This window comes from Cydia pomonella, chromosome 7 (assembly GCF_033807575.1).
Source record: "Cydia pomonella isolate Wapato2018A chromosome 7, ilCydPomo1, whole genome shotgun sequence".
NCBI classification, from domain to species: Eukaryota; Metazoa; Arthropoda; class Insecta; order Lepidoptera; family Tortricidae; genus Cydia; species Cydia pomonella.
In genome coordinates this window covers 25,018,208-25,038,133 of record NC_084709.1, presented here as the reverse complement: position 1 = coordinate 25,038,133, position 19,926 = coordinate 25,018,208, and the positions used below count along the sequence as shown (strand labels likewise).

The 19,926-nt window shown below is 47.4% G+C and overlaps 1 protein-coding gene across 1 annotated transcript in view; it reads right to left on the bottom strand.

Annotated features, from left to right (window-relative positions):
* Nucleotides 1–19,926, bottom strand: part of LOC133520217 (uncharacterized) — an 80,781-nt gene that overhangs the window by 7,255 nt on the left and 53,600 nt on the right. The window contains exons 17-25 of the mRNA XM_061854596.1: nucleotides 18,811–18,911; nucleotides 15,368–15,548; nucleotides 14,682–14,828; nucleotides 14,198–14,386; nucleotides 11,633–11,692; nucleotides 10,567–10,678; nucleotides 8,950–9,050; nucleotides 3,780–3,806; nucleotides 1,245–1,321 (exon numbers count right to left, since the gene is read on the bottom strand). Coding sequence (XP_061710580.1) covers nucleotides 1,245–1,321; nucleotides 3,780–3,806; nucleotides 8,950–9,050; nucleotides 10,567–10,678; nucleotides 11,633–11,692; nucleotides 14,198–14,386; nucleotides 14,682–14,828; nucleotides 15,368–15,548; nucleotides 18,811–18,911 — 995 coding nt within the window. The remainder of the gene's footprint in view (nucleotides 1–1,244; nucleotides 1,322–3,779; nucleotides 3,807–8,949; nucleotides 9,051–10,566; nucleotides 10,679–11,632; nucleotides 11,693–14,197; nucleotides 14,387–14,681; nucleotides 14,829–15,367; nucleotides 15,549–18,810; nucleotides 18,912–19,926) is intronic.

Here is a 19,926-nt window from a genome sequence, read left to right as displayed (position 1 = left end):
GAATGAACAGCTTTTACGACACCAACTTATCGATGTGATGTGATCTTCGTTGAGCGTTTTCCAAACTAAAAATATTGAAAACCTGATTCCCACAGATCCTGATCTTTTTGGGTTCTTCCAACTCAAAATCACTAGCATATTCAATCCTGTCCCAAAAATTTGAATGAGAATTTTGGTTTCCAGTAACTCACGCACATGTGAATAAAATACCCTTAAACGTGACGTAATGGAACGGACATTTTAGGACATCTTTTTTTAATGGTAAGATGGAGAATGCCGACGATTCCGAATAAAATGAGCCCAAAAGAGTACAGATTCGTAAGAATCAGGGTTTTGTGTTTTTTTAGAAAACGCTCTCTTACGACAGCAAAATAAATAAAATAGTCCGCGAATGATTTTCTACATTGCATTGTGTGTAAGCAGCCTACGTTAACATTAAGGCACTTTGCTCGACCGATACATCGATACTTTAGATCCAACTGCCGACACGGCAGTTGAACATGGCCACCTTTACAACTGTAGGCTTTCATCAGGAAAGTGCCCTACATTTTCCACCGGCAACACGCGATTAGAATTGAAAATTTATACATTGAAGACAAAATTTGAAAGCTGCACGAGCACCAATATTTACCAGGCCTTGTCTATAATGGCAACATTAAAAAAAAAAGTATCATAATTGAAAATATCATATTCGTAATCTGCTCTCCAGTAAAAACTGCGTTTAATAATCGAGAACGCAGCTAGAAATTAGAATAAGAACTAAGTTTATATCGTTAAGACGTTTGTGCGATTAAAACTTGAGATCTATAAAAAAAATACTACTTGTATCCTCAATTCGTTCCAATGTCTGGTAAGTATTTTACAACGTAATTCTCTATTCAAAACTATAACTGTGATTTATGGCGGTGTACCGACTCACGCTCCGGGCGCCACGCTCGGCGCTGACGCCGACCGCCATTCATGTGTTCAAACCGATGTATAGCGGTCAGCCGGCTTAGCACTCGAGCGCCGCGACTACCCGTCTTTATCTAACTGAATTGATTAGAGAGAGACGGGTAGTTCATCTGGCGGGCGACTGTCGCAACACTAATGTGCAGCGCCGGGCGTGCACGTTCGGAGCGCGCAGCTCGTGGTCCAGCTGTAAAGGCGCCCTAAAGTATCGGTGCGAGTGTGAACAGGTGATGACAAGTGGGTGTGAAGCCGTGGCCGCGGCCGTGCGAGCAGCGTGCGGGCGTGCGTCTCACCTCGCGGCGGCGGGCGCGGCTTGCTGAACATCGACTCGAAGTCCGCGTGCAGGTCGCGCGAGCCCCAGCCCTCGCGTCTGGAACACGAAACGGACCATTTTACTGATGAAGAGATGAAAATATTAGGATTGTGGCCTATAGACAACGGGGAGGTGACGCGCGCGACGACAGTAATATCAACCTTCCAATGCGCCAAGATTCACGATGACGCGCCGCGCATGTGGCGTTCGAATGATTAAAATAAAAATTCAAATTTAAAAAAAAATCTCAAAAACTCTCCAATTAATGTACGGCCCTCGGTAGTTTTTCTAAGTAGACTACCCAAATGATTATATAATGAGATATAATTAATATGGCTTATTAGATCTCTCAGCTGGCTAAGCACAGGCGCGCCGCTACAGTATCTCACCTGCGAGATTATTTCTGAAAGATGCTACAGAACATTTCAGAAGCAGAATAAGATTAAGGGCCTGTTTCACAAGTAAAGTATTAGATAGGTAATTAACAAATAAATTAACTACCAGATAAAACTTCCTACAAATCATAGCACTTTATCTACCAGTTAAGTTTATTAAATGAATCGCCAACGATGACTTTATTCGTCAGAAAAATAGCTTATTCAGGACTTTACTTGGGTATTATGAAACAGGCCCTTAATGACAAGAACTACTTGTAATAGACTCACGTTTCCGACACACTCCGTTTACTTTCCACATATCTATGAGTGCTGCTTGAAACAAAAATGGCCTATACAATGATGGGTTAAGATAATTCCATTCACAAAAGACTGAAAAAGTTCTGGGAAATTAGTACTAAAAACGAAATAAAATTTATGTCTGTATGTTACAAGCTTTAATCTGTGTGTAAAGCATTTTGCAAGACATGTTGCGGCCCAGTCGAACCTATGGATATTTTGGCACGTGGGATATTTGGAACATACGTTTTGAGGGGTTATTTATGTGTGGTGTCATTATTGAAGCGTTCGTAAATTTTACTGCATGGGAAGTTTAATGATTCACTGGTGCGTGACGTTGATCAGTGACTAGTTGTGGTTGGTGCAACTGGCCCTATACATCTTGCGTCGAATGATGGTCCCTATGGCAGTTCCTTTAAGTATCGTTCAGTTGAGCTTCATTTAAAAAGTAGATTGTTAACCAAGGGTGGAAATTACACCATATGAGGTGAACCAAGGGTGGTAAGTAAACCAGGTGAGATGGTTACTTTTGCCCGAATTCATCACTCCACTTTTTTGACATGCCACTTACCTAATAGTTTAATTTTTAATAATGAATTTTAAATGTATAAAATAATGTAATGAATTTTCGATTGTAAATACGTGTAATTAAAAACAATAAACTTACCTTGTGTATGTTAGGTTTAATATACTTAACAACGATACGGCCTGTACCTATTGTTATCAATAAATTTTCATTTTAATATGAAATAAACATAAATATTTGTTAATAAATCACTATAAATGACGATGTATGTTTAAAACATTACTTTATTTATTTATTTAGAAACAAACAGTCTCTTATAGTAATAAATTATTACAATATAGGGTAATCAGACTTATAGACTTACAGTTTCCTTAATTAGAATATGAAAACCATATAACTAATGTAAGTACTAACTAGAAATACAATTTCTGAGTTGTCTTATCGAAGTTACAAAAAAAAAAACTCGTACAACCGAACCGAAAAACAAAAATAGATAAATTGTAATAACAAACAAAAAGTTCAGTTAAATTTAACCATCAATGTCACTCGTTTGAAGCTACAAAGCTTTTCATTGAAAATATCTAAAATTATACTTCACTTTTTTAAGGCGAGTATACATTAAGGCCGTTTCAAACACATCCCAATCAAGATCGGATTGTCTATGGTTCTAGTTTTTTTTTCCGATATAAATGTAAATGGCGCCACTTCTAGTCCCTAACTCTCTTAACTGTATTTTTTTATATGTATAATGCTATGCAATTGTCATTTAATTTCGATAATATTGGGTCTGAAAATGCGGAAGTTAATATGAGAGCTTTTACAGAATAATATGGCGGTGCTCGAAGTACAAATTAAAAAAAAATACGTTCCACCCTAGGGTGGGAAATGCAAACCTGGCTATCAGCCTATGAAAGGTGGTCTTTCCGAATAGGAGAAATGAAAAAATATTATTTACCGTATTATTATTACGCTTCGCTTCGTGTCGCATAAGATTTTACGATTTTGTTATTAGGAAAAGGTAATAAGGTACCTATGTATATAATTAATATAATTATGTCCTAAGAGGATCGAATAAATTCATCCAAGTTTGAGGTTAAGCGACTCTGAATAGACTAAACTTCAAAACAATGTATACAAACATTTTACGCAACGGCTACTTCATATAAAGATGAACTGTCATAGTCATAGGGACCAACATTTGACGCGAGAGGTGTGCGTGGAGAACGTTCTGCGACTGGTTCAATATGCGCCCTAAACAAATGTTGAAAGTGTATGTACTGTAACGGGTAAATAAATATAAACATTTAATACTTACAGCAAGTTTCTCCTGGGTAAGTGGGGGCTGCATGCAGAAAATTAAACGAATTAGTTGGCGTTAAACACACAAAGTAAAGAGGCGGGTATCCCATTATATCTATAGAACTTAATATTTCTTAACCCATTTCCAGGCATAGAACGATTTATCGACCACATATGCTCCAACATAATTTGAACTTTAGCATTTGGATTTAAGGTTCAAATTAGATTGCACTTTCGGGAAATGTGACTCGTCTCCAAATGGATCATGAAATCTGGACTAATTGGAATATATTCGGATTTTTTGGGAAAACCTTGTTGATTGGTGCGGCCTGGAAAAGGGTTAGACTTACAAAAAAATCATTGAATTTTCAATGAACCGTTTGGGGATTTGAGGATTACAAATTTCTATAGAATTAATGGGAAGTACTCTAGTGTAAGCTTTTTAATCTGCAAAAATATAGCGAACAAACGTATTGATTACAAGGTATGAATAGTACACAAAGTAAAGGACTAGAAACAATAAATAAGTTTTTGTCAAAAATTTAATTTTGGTGGAAGCTTGCATCGCTGACTGAACTTTTCTTTCCACGGGCAACTAATACTCAGACAGTTCAAACCAAACACAACTAGTTTACGTTGTTTTATCACAGAGTTCCCATGGCTACCTCCTGTCTATATCATCAGATCAGTTCCATGTTATCATACTATTGCATAATTATTATGAATCGGGAAGTGGGTCAAATTTTGCTTCCAAGATTTATTTGACCCACACTAACAAAATAACAAACATGGCAAATTAAATAAAAGCTTGTAAAGAGTATGATTATTCAGAGAATATATTATGTAAAAACTTTGTGTACGAATAATTTAAAAATTGGTAATTTTTGTGATAGAGTTCGTGAACTTTCAACCCTTTCGACGCCGTGTCAAACACAAAAGCTGTCACTCAGACGCATCACGCCACTAAGGAATACAATCTCCAGGTACTAAAAAGTGTCCGTCAAAAAACCTTGAATAGGTGGCGCTACAAAACCTAGAATATTTGAAAAAAAAAAATCGAATCATAGTCAGCGCACTTCACTATGACAATAACGCCTAGGTTCTTAGCTACTCTAGCGCTACTCTGGAGAGATTTGGAACTATTATTTATAGCTGACAGCTGGACACTTTTGCAACAGTTCTGCCAGTTAAGATTGTATTCCTTCCATACACGCTATGGAGTGTGGAATTAAGAGGAGAGGCATCTCTTATGGTAGAACTGTTGCAAAAGTGTCCAGCTGTCAGCTATAAATAATAGTTCCAAATCTCTCCAGAGTAGCGCTAGAGTAGCTAAGAACCTAGGCGTCATTGATGGAGTTAATTGAGCTGTCTATGATTTGATTTTTTTGTTCAAGCACTCTAGGAATTGTAGCGCCACCCATTTAAATTTTTTTGATGACACTTTTTGGTACATGGAGATTTCGTTCCTTATCTCCACCTTCCGTAATACACGCCATGTCGACGAAGTGTCAAAATTGACATAGAACTAGCACGTAGGTCTGGGTTGTCTGTAGTCTGTGATGGATTAATTAATCTCCGGCGTTGGACCTACGGGCGGATATATCTGTCATTGGCGTCGAAAAGGTTAAATAACAACTGGTTTGAAGGTATGAATAGTATGTACAAAAATGGTTCTTAGTGACTTATTTAAAAGCTGCCAGGTAATAGCTTCACGCCAAGCCAGATCTATAGATTAAATCAAGACCCAATTGCTCCACAAAACTGCCATTGTTGTCCTAAAGTAAGGAATTTAAGCACGAATAATTTCGTACATTGACTCGGTTGTTCCTATCTCTGTCGTATGTCTGTCCCACCCATGGTGCCGGTGGTTAATGCCACTGTGCAAGCGAGATAAAAAGGGTTGATGTTACAAATTTCTAGTGCTTAGTGTCCTTACTTTAGTGTATTATCCTATATTCAGAGCATAATCTGCAGCATTACGATAGATCAAATTGAACATAAATACAGGTACGAGAAACGTTTTACAGTCTCATAGAACAAATGGGTTTCGGTTGACTTCTAGCATAGTAAATGTCGACACAATGAACTGACACAGAGTTCCAGCCTGCAAGTCGCATGCGGAGCCGCACGTCGGTCCGGAGTGCGAGCGGGATAGCCGCGTGGGCGTGGTCAGTACGTGGAAGCGGGCGGTGTTACCTGTTGAAGAAGTTGTCGTGCGCCAGGTTGTTGAACAGCGAGTGCGGGCGCTGGAAGCCGGGGCCCTCCTCGCCGTTCAGCCGGTTGGTCAGTACGTGGAAGCGGGCGGTGTTACCTGTTGAAGAAGTTGTCGTGCGCCAGGTTGTTGAACAGCGAGTGCGGGCGCTGGAAGCCGGGGCCCTCCTCGCCGTTCAGCCGGTTGGTCAGTACGTGGAAGCGGGCGGTGTTACCTGTTGAAGAAGTTGTCGTGCGCCAGGTTGTTGAACAGCGAGTGCGGGCGCTGGAAGCCGGGGCCCTCCTCGCCGTTCAGCCGGTTGGTCAGTACGTGGAAGCGGGCGGTGTTACCTGTTGAAGAAGTTGTCGTGCGCCAGGTTGTTGAACAGCGAGTGCGGGCGCTGGAAGCCGGGGCCCTCCTCGCCGTTCAGCCGGTTGGTCAGTACGTGGAAGCGGGCGGTGTTACCTGTTGAAGAAGTTGTCGTGCGCCAGGTTGTTGAACAGCGAGTGCGGGCGCTGGAAGCCGGGGCCCTCCTCGCCGTTCAGCCGGTTGGTCAGTACGTGGAAGCGGGCGGTGTTACCTGTTGAAGAAGTTGTCGTGCGCCAGGTTGTTGAACAGCGAGTGCGGGCGCTGGAAGCCGGGGCCCTCCTCGCCGTTCAGCCGGTTGGTCAGTACGTGGAAGCGGGCGGTGTTACCTGTTGAAGAAGTTGTCGTGCGCCAGGTTGTTGAACAGCGAGTGCGGGCGCTGGAAGCCGGGGCCCTCCTCGCCGTTCAGCCGGTTGGTCAGTACGTGGAAGCGGGCGGTGTTACCTGTTGAAGAAGTTGTCGTGCGCCAGGTTGTTGAACAGCGAGTGCGGGCGCTGGAAGCCGGGGCCCTCCTCGCCGTTCAGCCGGTTGGTCAGTACGTGGAAGCGGGCGGTGTTACCTGTTGAAGAAGTTGTCGTGCGCCAGGTTGTTGAACAGCGAGTGCGGGCGCTGGAAGCCGGGGCCCTCCTCGCCGTTCAGCCGGTTGGTCAGTACGTGGAAGCGGGCGGTGTTACCTGTTGAAGAAGTTGTCGTGCGCCAGGTTGTTGAACAGCGAGTGCGGGCGCTGGAAGCCGGGGCCCTCCTCGCCGTTCAGCCGGTTGGTCAGTACGTGGAAGCGGGCGGTATTACCTGTTGAAGAAGTTGTCGTGCGCCAGGTTGTTGAACAGCGAGTGCGGGCGCTGGAAGCCGGGGCCCTCCTCGCCGTTCAGCCGGTTGGTCAGTACGTGGAAGCGGGCGGTGTTACCTGTTGAAGAAGTTGTCGTGCGCCAGGTTGTTGAACAGCGAGTGCGGGCGCTGGAAGCCGGGGCCCTCCTCGCCGTTCAGCCGGTTGGTCAGTACGTGGAAGCGGGCGGTGTTACCTGTTGAAGAAGTTGTCGTGCGCCAGGTTGTTGAACAGCGAGTGCGGGCGCTGGAAGCCGGGGCCCTCCTCGCCGTTCAGCCGGTTGGTTAGTACGTGGAAGCGGGCGGTGTTACCTGTTGAAGAAGTTGTCGTGCGCCAGGTTGTTGAACAGCGAGTGCGGGCGCTGGAAGCCGGGGCCCTCCTCGCCGTTCAGCCGGTTGGTCAGTACGTGGAAGCGGGCGGTGTTACCTGTTGAAGAAGTTGTCGTGCGCCAGGTTGTTGAACAGCGAGTGCGGGCGCTGGAAGCCGGGGCCCTCCTCGCCGTTCAGCCGGTTGGTCAGTACGTGGAAGCGGGCGGTGTTACCTGTTGAAGAAGTTGTCGTGCGCCAGGTTGTTGAACAGCGAGTGCGGGCGCTGGAAGCCGGGGCCCTCCTCGCCGTTCAGCCGGTTGGTCAGTACGTGGAAGCGGGCGGTGTTACCTGTTGAAGAAGTTGTCGTGCGCCAGGTTGTTGAACAGCGAGTGCGGGCGCTGGAAGCCGGGGCCCTCCTCGCCGTTCAGCCGGTTGGTCAGTACGTGGAAGCGGGCGGTGTTACCTGTTGAAGAAGTTGTCGTGCGCCAGGTTGTTGAACAGCGAGTGCGGGCGCTGGAAGCCGGGGCCCTCCTCGCCGTTCAGCCGGTTGGTCAGTACGTGGAAGCGGGCGGTATTACCTGTTGAAGAAGTTGTCGTGCGCCAGGTTGTTGAACAGCGAGTGCGGGCGCTGGAAGCCGGGGCCCTCCTCGCCGTTCAGCCGGTTGGTTAGTACGTGGAAGCGGGCGGTGTTACCTGTTGAAGAAGTTGTCGTGCGCCAGGTTGTTGAACAGCGAGTGCGGGCGCTGGAAGCCGGGGCCCTCCTCGCCGTTCAGCCGGTTGGTCAGTACGTGGAAGCGGGCGGTGTTACCTGTTGAAGAAGTTGTCGTGCGCCAGATTGTTGAACAGCGAGTGCGGGCGCTGGAAGCCGGGGCCCTCCTCGCCGTTCAGCCGGTTGGTTAGTACGTGGAAGCGGGCGGTGTTACCTGTTGAAGAAGTTGTCGTGCGCCAGGTTGTTGAACAGCGAGTGCGGGCGCTGGAAGCCGGGGCCCTCCTCGCCGTTCAGCCGGTTGGTCAGTACGTGGAAGCGGGCGGTGTTACCTGTTGAAGAAGTTGTCGTGCGCCAGGTTGTTGAACAGCGAGTGCGGGCGCTGGAAGCCGGGGCCCTCCTCGCCGTTCAGCCGGTTGGTTAGTACGTGGAAGCGGGCGGTGTTACCTGTTGAAGAAGTTGTCGTGCGCCAGGTTGTTGAACAGCGAGTGCGGGCGCTGGAAGCCGGGGCCCTCCTCGCCGTTCAGCCGGTTGGCTAGTACGTGGAAGCGGGCGGTGTTACCTGTTGAAGAAGTTGTCGTGCGCCAGGTTGTTGAACAGCGAGTGCGGGCGCTGGAAGCCGGGGCCCTCCTCGCCGTTCAGCCGGTTGGCTAGTACGTGGAAGCGGGCGGTGTTACCTGTTGAAGAAGTTGTCGTGCGCCAGGTTGTTGAACAGCGAGTGCGGGCGCTGGAAGCCGGGGCCCTCCTCGCCGTTCAGCCGGTTGGCTAGTACGTGGAAGCGGGCGGTGTTACCTGTTGAAGAAGTTGTCGTGCGCCAGGTTGTTGAACAGCGAGTGCGGGCGCTGGAAGCCGGGGCCCTCCTCGCCGTTCAGCCGGTTGGTCAGCGCGCGTACCTGACAAAACAAATACGCTTTTATTAGGTCGACCTGTATGTAACTATGTAATGGAATCTAAATTTAACCATCTTCCAAGGATCGTAGCGTTATGAAAATTGGCAGCTGTATGTAGTTCTGATTACAATACAATAATAATTCGATTAGGTTTCAAGGTCTGATGATGAAGCCGGAAGATAGGCAATATCGTATCATAGTCGTGTTTGTTTTTGGTTAATACGTGCATTTATAAAAGCGTGTTTCTCTAGTGTTTTTTAGAATAATAGATTGTTATTTATCTACACATGTGCACAAGGCTGCGTGTCGAGCCACCTTCAAAATATGAGAACTGACGACGCAGTGGCCATGCGTTATTTTACAAGAACCATTTGGAGCCCCGTTTTGACCCCAACGTAACTCAAAATCTATTAAACATTTTGGTTTTTTTATCAAGACCCTTAAGTTTAAGTAGAACCCAAATTTCATGACTATAGCTCAACCGGTTATGAAGATACAAACATATTGTGACGTCACGGCTACGTCACAACGCAACGGCGACCGCACAGCCTGCCCCGCGGACACCGGCGCGCAACGAGCAGCGACGGCCAGGTTCTTCTCCAGGAGTTCTCTTCCAAGAGAAGAACTCGGACACGACCATCGGAGCCTCACCCGAGGCCCCACCCCGACGACCCAGCCATATTCATGGTTGGCGGTTTGACACCGCTGCAGGGGGCCAACGCCCCGAACAGCATCCCCAATCCCCTGAGGGGGAATTGAGAAGACGTCCACTGCAGCGATGGCCAGTCGATGTTTCGAGCCCGCGCTGGAAACATCGGCTGCTCAGCCCGGTGTGGCGGCGTGCGTCCTCTTTTTCGCCCCGGACTTCCCGAAGGGCCCAGGCCCGAATAGGCCGCGTGTGTCGTCTGCGCTATCCCGCCGTAACCAGGGCCCTTTGGCCAATCACGTGAAACCGGTTCTATTTAGTGATTGCTGTGTATATAGCTTGCTAGTTACGTGTGAACTTCTTGGTAATAATAAAGGGCGCGAAAGAAACCATTTAGATAAGTTAACTTGTGTTTTCTATCAGCTCATCCTCCATACCCTGAGTTAGCCTGGAAACCTTCATTAAGCCCCTCAGGCTGAAGGATATGTATAGTTCGCCCTCAGCGACAACCATCACAATATAATAATCAGGATTTTTCTCATTGACTGACTGACTCATTATCAAAAACCTAGCCCACTTTCAGATGTCCTAGCAAGTTGAAATATGGCATCCAGCTAGGCAATTGTGTGCCTACGTAGCCAAGATAATGAAACAGTTTTTTTACGATTAGTAAAATTTAAAAAATATGTATTTTTATTGACAGACTAAGCGCCTGCCGATTTCATAATAGCAAAAATAAATTCGAGTTTCCAAATCAACTATGATCAATATGATCATGTTTGGACTAATAATCCTACGGACATAAATTTATATTGATTGGCATACGGACAGTGTTCCTTGTGTACACTACTCGTACAACAAGCAAGTGCTCACCCTGTGCAGCAGCGTGGAGAAGAGGTTCTCGGCCGTGAGGAGGTGGAAGCCCTCGTCCTCCTCGTCCTCCTCGCCCGAGCTCACCGACTCGGCGCGCGCCGCGCGCGTCGACCTGAGGACGTTCCACCTTATGTACAATGCCTTAACGTGTAAATAAATAAATATTATAGGACATTATTACACAAATTGACTAAGTCCCACAGTAAGCTCAATAAGGCTTGTGTTGAGGGTACTTAGACAACGATATATATAATATATAAATATTTATAAATACTTAAATACATAGAAAACACCCATGACTCAGGAACAAATATCCATGCTCATCACACGAATACATGCCCTTACCAGGATTTGAACCCGGGACCATCAGCTACGTAGGCAGGGTCACTACCCACTAGGCTAGACCGGTCGTCAAACGAGTACTTACGTAACGAGTAACGTGTACTTTTACTTGTAATGGATTTGTTTAGGAATATATTATTTCATCTAGCAATATTCTACGTCAAATTTACATTCTGTCATTCTACCGGATATCCACCATTCGAAACTGCATTCAGTCATTTTCTCTCCACGAAAGAAATCAAGTAATTTTACCACATTCACAACTGTTGAAATCTTATTTTCATACTTTCTTCATAGTGTTTTCAAGTTAATGATTATTAGTTTAAATAATATATTACACTTATAAGCTTAAATAATATATTACACTGACAATAGTCACAAGGAAAAGTAGCTAGGAATATACACGCGACTCCATGTGAATTCTTAAAGGGTCGTCCAAATCTGCCGAATGATTTTAAAACTGCATGCGAAAATTAATTTAAAAATGCTAACAAGCATTCGCCCAATCTGGACACAATTTTAAGGCGGTTTTCACATTGGATTCCTACCCATACCAATAGTTTGCGGTTTATTAGAAATAATAATAGAATGCGGTTTATTTAAGGAAGTCAGAAATTATGCAAAATGTAACCTTATCACTGAGATAATGTCCATAATCAGGTGGGAAAGATATTCCCTCTGCGTTATAAAGATTTAATGTAAACAAATGCAGTAGGTGTAGTACCTCAAGCGATGCATGTGGGTGTCGTCCTCTTCCTCGGACTCCCCGCCGCTCACGAGGCTGCTGAAAAAATTACATCAATGTTTAATATAATCTGATACTGGTTATAAAACTAAATTTGAAGCAAGTACTGTGAATTAGGCGATCAGATTAGCTAGAGCCCTGCTAGGTGATAGATTAGCTAGGTGACAATCATTTATTGACAAACGCTAATCGAAATTTTAAGATAAAGGAAAAGTTATGTGATTATATATCGACATAAGTTTTCCCGCGATGAACTCCCGCGAGCCAATGTCTCACCTGATGCGTCTCGGCTTGCGCGGCTTGCGCGTCATCTCGGGCTCGGTGCTGCGCTGCCTCGGTGTGACGTAGCCCTTGCCCTCCACTGCTATAGGTATGATGAACTCCCGCGAGCCAATGTCTCACCTGATGCGTCTCGGCTTGCGCGGCTTGCGCGTCATCTCGGGCTCGGTGCTGCGCTGCCTCGGTGTGACGTAGCCCTTGCCCTCCACTGCTATAGGTATGATGAACTCCCGCGAGCCAATGTCTCACCTGATGCGTCTCGGCTTGCGCGGCTTGCGCGTCATCTCGGGCTCGGTGCTGCGCTGCCTCGGTGTGACGTAGCCCTTGCCCTCCACTGCTATAGGTATGATGAACTCCCGCGAGCCAATGTCTCACCTGATGCGTCTCGGCTTGCGCGGCTTGCGCGTCATCTCGGGCTCGGTGCTGCGCTGCCTCGGTGTGACGTAGCCCTTGCCCTCCACTGCTATAGGTATGATGAACTCCCGCGAGCCAATGTCTCACCTGATGCGTCTCGGCTTGCGCGGCTTGCGCGTCATCTCGGGCTCGGTGCTGCGCTGCCTCGGTGTGACGTAGCCCTTGCCCTCCACTGCTATAGGTATGATGAACTCCCGCGAGCCAATGTCTCACCTGATGCGTCTCGGCTTGCGCGGCTTGCGCGTCATCTCGGGCTCGGTGCTGCGCTGCCTCGGTGTGACGTAGCCCTTGCCCTCCACTGCTATAGGTATGATGAACTCCCGCGAGCCAATGTCTCACCTGATGCGTCTCGGCTTGCGCGGCTTGCGCGTCATCTCGGGCTCGGTGCTGCGCTGCCTCGGTGTGACGTAGCCCTTGCCCTCCACTGCTATAGGTATGATGAACTCCCGCGAGCCAATGTCTCACCTGATGCGTCTCGGCTTGCGCGGCTTGCGCGTCATCTCGGGCTCGGTGCTGCGCTGCCTCGGTGTGACGTAGCCCTTGCCCTCCACTGCTATAGGTATGATGAACTCCCGCGAGCCAATGTCTCACCTGATGCGTCTCGGCTTGCGCGGCTTGCGCGTCATCTCGGGCTCGGTGCTGCGCTGCCTCGGTGTGACGTAGCCCTTGCCCTCCACTGCTATAGGTATGATGAACTCCCGCGAGCCAATGTCTCACCTGATGCGTCTCGGCTTGCGCGGCTTGCGCGTCATCTCGGGCTCGGTGCTGCGCTGCCTCGGTGTGACGTAGCCCTTGCCCTCCACTGCTATAGGTATGATGAACTCCCGCGAGCCAATGTCTCACCTGATGCGTCTCGGCTTGCGCGGCTTGCGCGTCATCTCGGGCTCGGTGCTGCGCTGCCTCGGTGTGACGTAGCCCTTGCCCTCCACTGCTATAGGTATGATGAACTCCCGCGAGCCAATGTCTCACCTGATGCGTCTCGGCTTGCGCGGCTTGCGCGTCATCTCGGGCTCGGTGCTGCGCTGCCTCGGTGTGACGTAGCCCTTGCCCTCCACTGCTATAGGTATGATGAACTCCCGCGAGCCAATGTCTCACCTGATGCGTCTCGGCTTGCGCGGCTTGCGCGTCATCTCGGGCTCGGTGCTGCGCTGCCTCGGTGTGACGTAGCCCTTGCCCTCCACTGCTATAGGTATGATGAACTCCCGCGAGCCAATGTCTCACCTGATGCGTCTCGGCTTGCGCGGCTTGCGCGTCATCTCGGGCTCGGTGCTGCGCTGCCTCGGTGTGACGTAGCCCTTGCCCTCCACTGCTATAGGTATGATGAACTCCCGCGAGCCAATGTCTCACCTGATGCGTCTCGGCTTGCGCGGCTTGCGCGTCATCTCGGGCTCGGTGCTGCGCTGCCTCGGTGTGACGTAGCCCTTGCCCTCCACTGCTATAGGTATGATGAACTCCCGCGAGCCAATGTCTCACCTGATGCGTCTCGGCTTGCGCGGCTTGCGCGTCATCTCGGGCTCGGTGCTGCGCTGCCTCGGTGTGACGTAGCCCTTGCCCTCCACTGCTATAGGTATGATGAACTCCCGCGAGCCAATGTCTCACCTGATGCGTCTCGGCTTGCGCGGCTTGCGCGTCATCTCGGGCTCGGTGCTGCGCTGCCTCGGTGTGACGTAGCCCTTGCCCTCCACTGCTATAGGTATGATGAACTCCCGCGAGCCAATGTCTCACCTGATGCGTCTCGGCTTGCGCGGCTTGCGCGTCATCTCGGGCTCGGTGCTGCGCTGCCTCGGTGTGACGTAGCCCTTGCCCTCCACTGCTATAGGTATGATGAACTCCCGCGAGCCAATGTCTCACCTGATGCGTCTCGGCTTGCGCGGCTTGCGCGTCATCTCGGGCTCGGTGCTGCGCTGCCTCGGTGTGACGTAGCCCTTGCCCTCCACTGCTATAGGTATGATGAACTCCCTCGCGCTCTTCTTGATGGGTTCGCCGCCGCTCGACACGGACTCGGCCGCGCTGCCCGTCGATTCGTTTGACGTTAATCGTCTGGAAGGTTAATGGAATTTGAAACATACTGCTCTAGGTATTAGGTATAGATCGGAAGAAGGAATACTGGCAAGAAAAATATTTTTTTTAACGTTATAGGTTCTCGAACGCTGGACAGAGTAGACGCCGCATAGCCTTTGTTTGTACTAATTATGTGTTTTCATTATATTGACGGCTGAGAAAGCTTGCCATAGATATTTTTTGTCGTCGGACAACAATTAGTCATGAATGGCATTGGTGAGTAAAACTAATTAATAAATAATATAATAAGCAATAAGGATTTTAGGGACGGTACCGTAGCGGTTGGTGACTAGTTTGCCTGCTGACGGCGGGCGCGGGCGCGGGCGCGGGCGCGGGCGCGGGGGCGGAGGCGGGGGCGGGGGCGGGCTGCGGGGCCTCCTCTGCCACGGCGATGGGGATGATGCGCTCCACCGACACTCCCCTGTAACATCGTACAAATGGACGAGGACGATGTAATAACACATTTGAAGCATAATTTACCACTCGTTGACATGGGATTAAAAAGCTTTCATAAATCATAATATACACCATAACATAGCCATTCGGAACCCGATGGCTTTTTTAAAATATAATATAGGAGGCAAACGAGTAGACGGATCACCTGATGGTGAGCGATTACCGTCGCTCATGGACATCGGTAGCATCAAGGGGTTGTAGAGGCGTTGCTGGCCTTTAAGACGGGAGTACGCTCTTTTTTGAAAGTCGTTACACGATAATTCGTTCCACAGTTTAGCTGTGCGAGGCAAGACGTTTCTAAAAAAACGCATAAGTAGTTAAGTTACTACCAACCATGTTAATGGTAAAGATGGAAATGTTGCGTAGAGCGATGGTGGAAAGAAGCGGCAGGGTTTAATCCGATTCGGAGCACTTCCCAAGCAGCGTCAAGGAGTTACGCCGATCTGAAATATGCTGGCAGCCGACATTTGAAGTGTGGCCTCCTCTTGTTGGCTCGTGACATACCTCGGGCGGTGGTCCTCGACGCGGTGCTGCGCCTCCGTGCGGAACACGCGCGCGCCGGGCGTGCCGGGTGTGCCGGGCGTGCTCAGCGAGCCGGGCGAGCCGGGCGCGCCGGGCGACGCTAGCCCGCCCAGCGCCGCCACGCCGGCCGACGACGAGCGCCCGTACGGCACCGGCGGCTTGCCTGCCAACACCGTCCAAGCTTTACAATAAGCTCTTCAAACCGGTCGCACCGATCCTTCACAAACATCCGGTCGCCGCGCGAAACGACTCGCAAAACAATTCTGCTAAGACCCATTATAGTAACTGGGCCATTTTATCGATAAACGAGCATGTCTTTTTATTTTAAAATAATGAATAGAATTAGGCGTTACTTTACGGAATTCCATACTAATTAAAACAAAAACATTACTTTTCTCAACCTTGCAATGAAATGTTGACATGACTTACTTCGAATTAGGTCCGAAAATACTGCATATCAGGTGCGATTAGTGAAGATGGTATGTAAAGGAATTTCATACAGCCTTACACACCTAGGACTGTAAGGCGACCTTCTTTTGTTTCTAAACATCAAATTATGGCGCGTCTTGGCATTCAACCATAAAAAACCTATAAGCATAATTCTGCCATTATGCTTTTTTTTTCTTTTTAGTTTTTTTTTTCTTATTTGTTTGTTTTTTTTATTTCAGGGTTTCCTAAAGGTGAACGAAAATTTGATTATTTTTGCGCTACGACGCACGGTTACGAGATACAGTCTGATAAAGTCTTGTTTTTCAGTCATGCAGAAATCTTTATAGGGCTGTATCTCCTAAACCGTGCGTCGTAGCAAAAATAGTCAAATTTTCGTTCCCCTTTAGACAACTCTCAAAGTAATAATAAAATCACACAAAAAAGAAAAACAAAAGGAAAAAAGAAAGAAAAAAAGCTTAATGGCGTTGTAATAGGCAGAGCGCCGGGGTGGAGGGGTTGAATCACTTGACACAGTATACAGGTTAACAGATGTATTGTGTCCCAGCTTGTACACTTGAATCCCCAAATACTCGCTATTCTATCATTATATATAATTATCGTACGTGACAGAAGAGGAAATCCCTTATCGAGTGGAGGCGCAAGATCTATATTAAATGTGCTGATCACTCAATATGCACTGACGTGCCAATATGAGTGTCTGCCTATCGCAGCGTGCGTAGCATCGCCAAAATAATCAATTTTTTGTTCCCCTTCAATACCCCACGCACTGAATAACCTATTAGGACCACATTAAGACATGAAACAATCATCATCATCATCATCATCCAATTCGTTTCCCGGCCTCTATAGTAATGCATTAGGTATTGCTAATCCGTGATAATGACAAGCACGTTATCTGTTCGCGGATTAGCAAAGTAATATATTTAATTTAATTCTTTTTATTTTGGAAATATTATCTCTACTCTGACTTAACAATTTTTTCAAACCTTCTAAGAGAAGAAATGTGTCTCAAAATGTTTATGTGACAATAATGAAACTAAACAAAAACGGGTTAAAAAATTGACACAATTCTTTTGAATATAAAGCTTACGTAATTCTAAATAAAAATAACATAATGTATTATCAAATTAAAAGAAAAGTTATGTCTATGCTATTATAAAATGGGCCAGCCCAGCGACTATTCCAAAATTTTTAAACTTTCCATACAGTAAAAATTGGTTGTATTTCATAAAATTTTGCAACAATCGGTGCCCCCGGCTCCTTATTTACAAAACGGTATCATGACCGTCAATACAAAGGACGCGCCATGAAACCTACGTATACGAGTTACTATTCAAATAAAATAAATGTTGGGAAGGTGACATTTAACATTCAACATGTATCAAAAACCACATTCAAATTCAGTCTTGGTATTATTAATACATTGTATTTTTATATTCATATTCTAATTCATACGCCTGTTAAATCTAAACCGCTGTGCTCGGGACAGCGGCTACGTATGTCGTGCGCATGCGCGCCAGTGTTGAAGCCGTGCACGCACACGTCACGCAAGCGGTGTGCCGTCTCTCGTAACAATCTGCGCACGTGCACGTTTACGCACACGCATCAGGTGTGCACAGGCCTTAAATTATGCCACTGGCAATCATTAGTCCCTATTCGTTATTTTGATATTTGTGTTTGTTAGAAAGAGAAAAAATGACAAAAGGTTTCCTAAGTTTTATGAATAAGGAGGTAAAATCTACTTGGAATGATGTAAACTAATTTATTTAATATATTTTCTCGCTATATACACTTCTAAGCTATTCAAAGATAGTGCTAAACTAAGGTGTAGTTTGGGTATGATGTGTAGACGTGTTGTTAGGAGACAAACATACACACATAAAACATATCTAAGTGGGATAGCATACTCCTACTGTAAATCCAAAACCAATAGTAATTACCGTCCAACGAATCTGGAGAAAGGTGATGTAACGGAGCTGTGCAATAAAATGTCAGTTGAACATTGTGACAATCAATCAAGATTTAAATTGTGAAGATCAATATTATATACGTTATAGATCATGTCATTCAAGGCGACGCGTGCCATAGCTCGTATTGTAATGACATTAAAGGTTAAATTTCTGTCTGCGCATCATCGCGGATGACACGAAATATAAATAATAAACGCACGTTCAAATCCAGTAGCTAGTGATTTATAAATAAATACAAAGATATGAGTCAGAAACATAATCCCGCCATCCGGCCATGGAGTCTGCCATCTTATGGCCTAAATCGGAATGAATGACCTTACATTTTAAGCTTTTAACCTTTTGAACGCCACGCCTATCGTACGCGGCTCGTAATCGTGAACCTTGTCAGTACGCATGAAGGTTAATATTAATTGGGCTGTAGTCGCGCGCGTCATATGACGTCTTTGGCGGTCAAAAGGTTAAACCGGCTTGTGTTGTCCACAGTTCAAGCTCACATTCAAATAAAAGGCAGCAAATTATAAAATTTTCAATCGCCAATCCAATATGACTCCAATATGATTCCAATATGACAGAACTTAAAATGTTACATTTTCAAGATAGTTGAAATTCGACTCAATGTCAATATGACAATGTACAAATTTCAGTTCGATAAAAGTGAAACATGAGAGAACCCTGTAATATTGGGCCAGTGAAATTTAATACTCTTAATGTAGCTAGGTGCCCATATAAAAAATATGGCGGAAATGTTCGCCATCAACGGGTGAGTCTCGGTATCCCAATCGGTGGAGCGGCGGGCTGGTATCCTGGAGTCTCGTATCCTCGCCCGAGGCACTGACTTTTTCCACTTTCCTTTATTTCCAAGCATGTCGGACTATTAGGATTATTTGGACTAATTACATTCAGTACCATTTCGTGACTTGTCACAGTGTGTGAAAGTCGCTAGGGACGTTAAAGTATTGTTACTGTAACAAGGTAGGAAATGAAATGAGTGGAGCGTGCAAGTACCTGTCCGTATGGCGGAGGAGATGATGTCCCGCGCGGCGCGGCGGCGGCTCTCCTCGCCCACCTTGGCCTCCTCCAGCTTGGCCATCGAGTTCTGGAGGCTCCTGCACGGAACGGTTTCGATGAGCGTTAAACGACAACATTCTATGCAGCAACAATAAAATTCTAACGTAATATAGCAAAGTGAGTCTCTGGGCGACGCCCTTGTACAGTTATCGGATCATATTTTTGTAGGAAAGTAGTCACCAGCGCCGGCTTTCCACGGCCAAATATTAGAACATTTTTTTAGAACTGACGGGGCCAATTATCGATAAGCCAAATATTAATCTAGTCAACATATCAACGACAACATATGAATGTAGTCTATCGTGGAGAATAGAACCTTATGTACATTTTACTCTGTTTGTTCTCCTAATAAATAAAATAAAATAAACACTAAATACACTGAAGACTCAATACGACTGCCAGAGAAGAGATCGCGGGGTTTTATTTGAAACTAGTGACCCGCCCCGGCTTCGCACGGGTTATACGAGACCTTAACAACTTCTGCACGCCGCCCGGTGCCGGGGCAGCTCCGACCCGGCGCCTGCAACATTACGTCCGTACCTCCTGGCGTCCTGCAGCAGCACGGCGGCGTCGACGGGCGTGCCGTGGGTGGGCTCGCTCTCCGTCTTCTGCACGCCGCCCGGTGCCGGGGCAGCTCCGACCCGGCGCCTGCAACATTACGTCCGTACCTCCTGGCGTCCTGCAGCAGCACGGCGGCGTCGACGGGCGTGCCGTGGGTGGGCTCGCTCTCCGTCTTCTGCACGCCGCCCGGTGCCGGGGCAGCTCCGACCCGGCGCCTGCAACATTACGTCCGTACCTCCTGGCGTCCTGCAGCAGCACGGCGGCGTCGACGGGCGTGCCGTGGGTGGGCTCGCTCTCCGTCTTCTGCACGCCGCCCGGTGCCGGGGCAGCTCCGACCCGGCGCCTGCAACATTACGTCCGTACCTCCTGGCGTCCTGCAGCAGCACGGCGGCGTCGACGGGCGTGCCGTGGGTGGGCTCGCTCTCCGTCTTCTGCACGCCGCCCGGTGCCGGGGCAGCTCCGACCCGGCGCCTGCAACATTACGTCCGTACC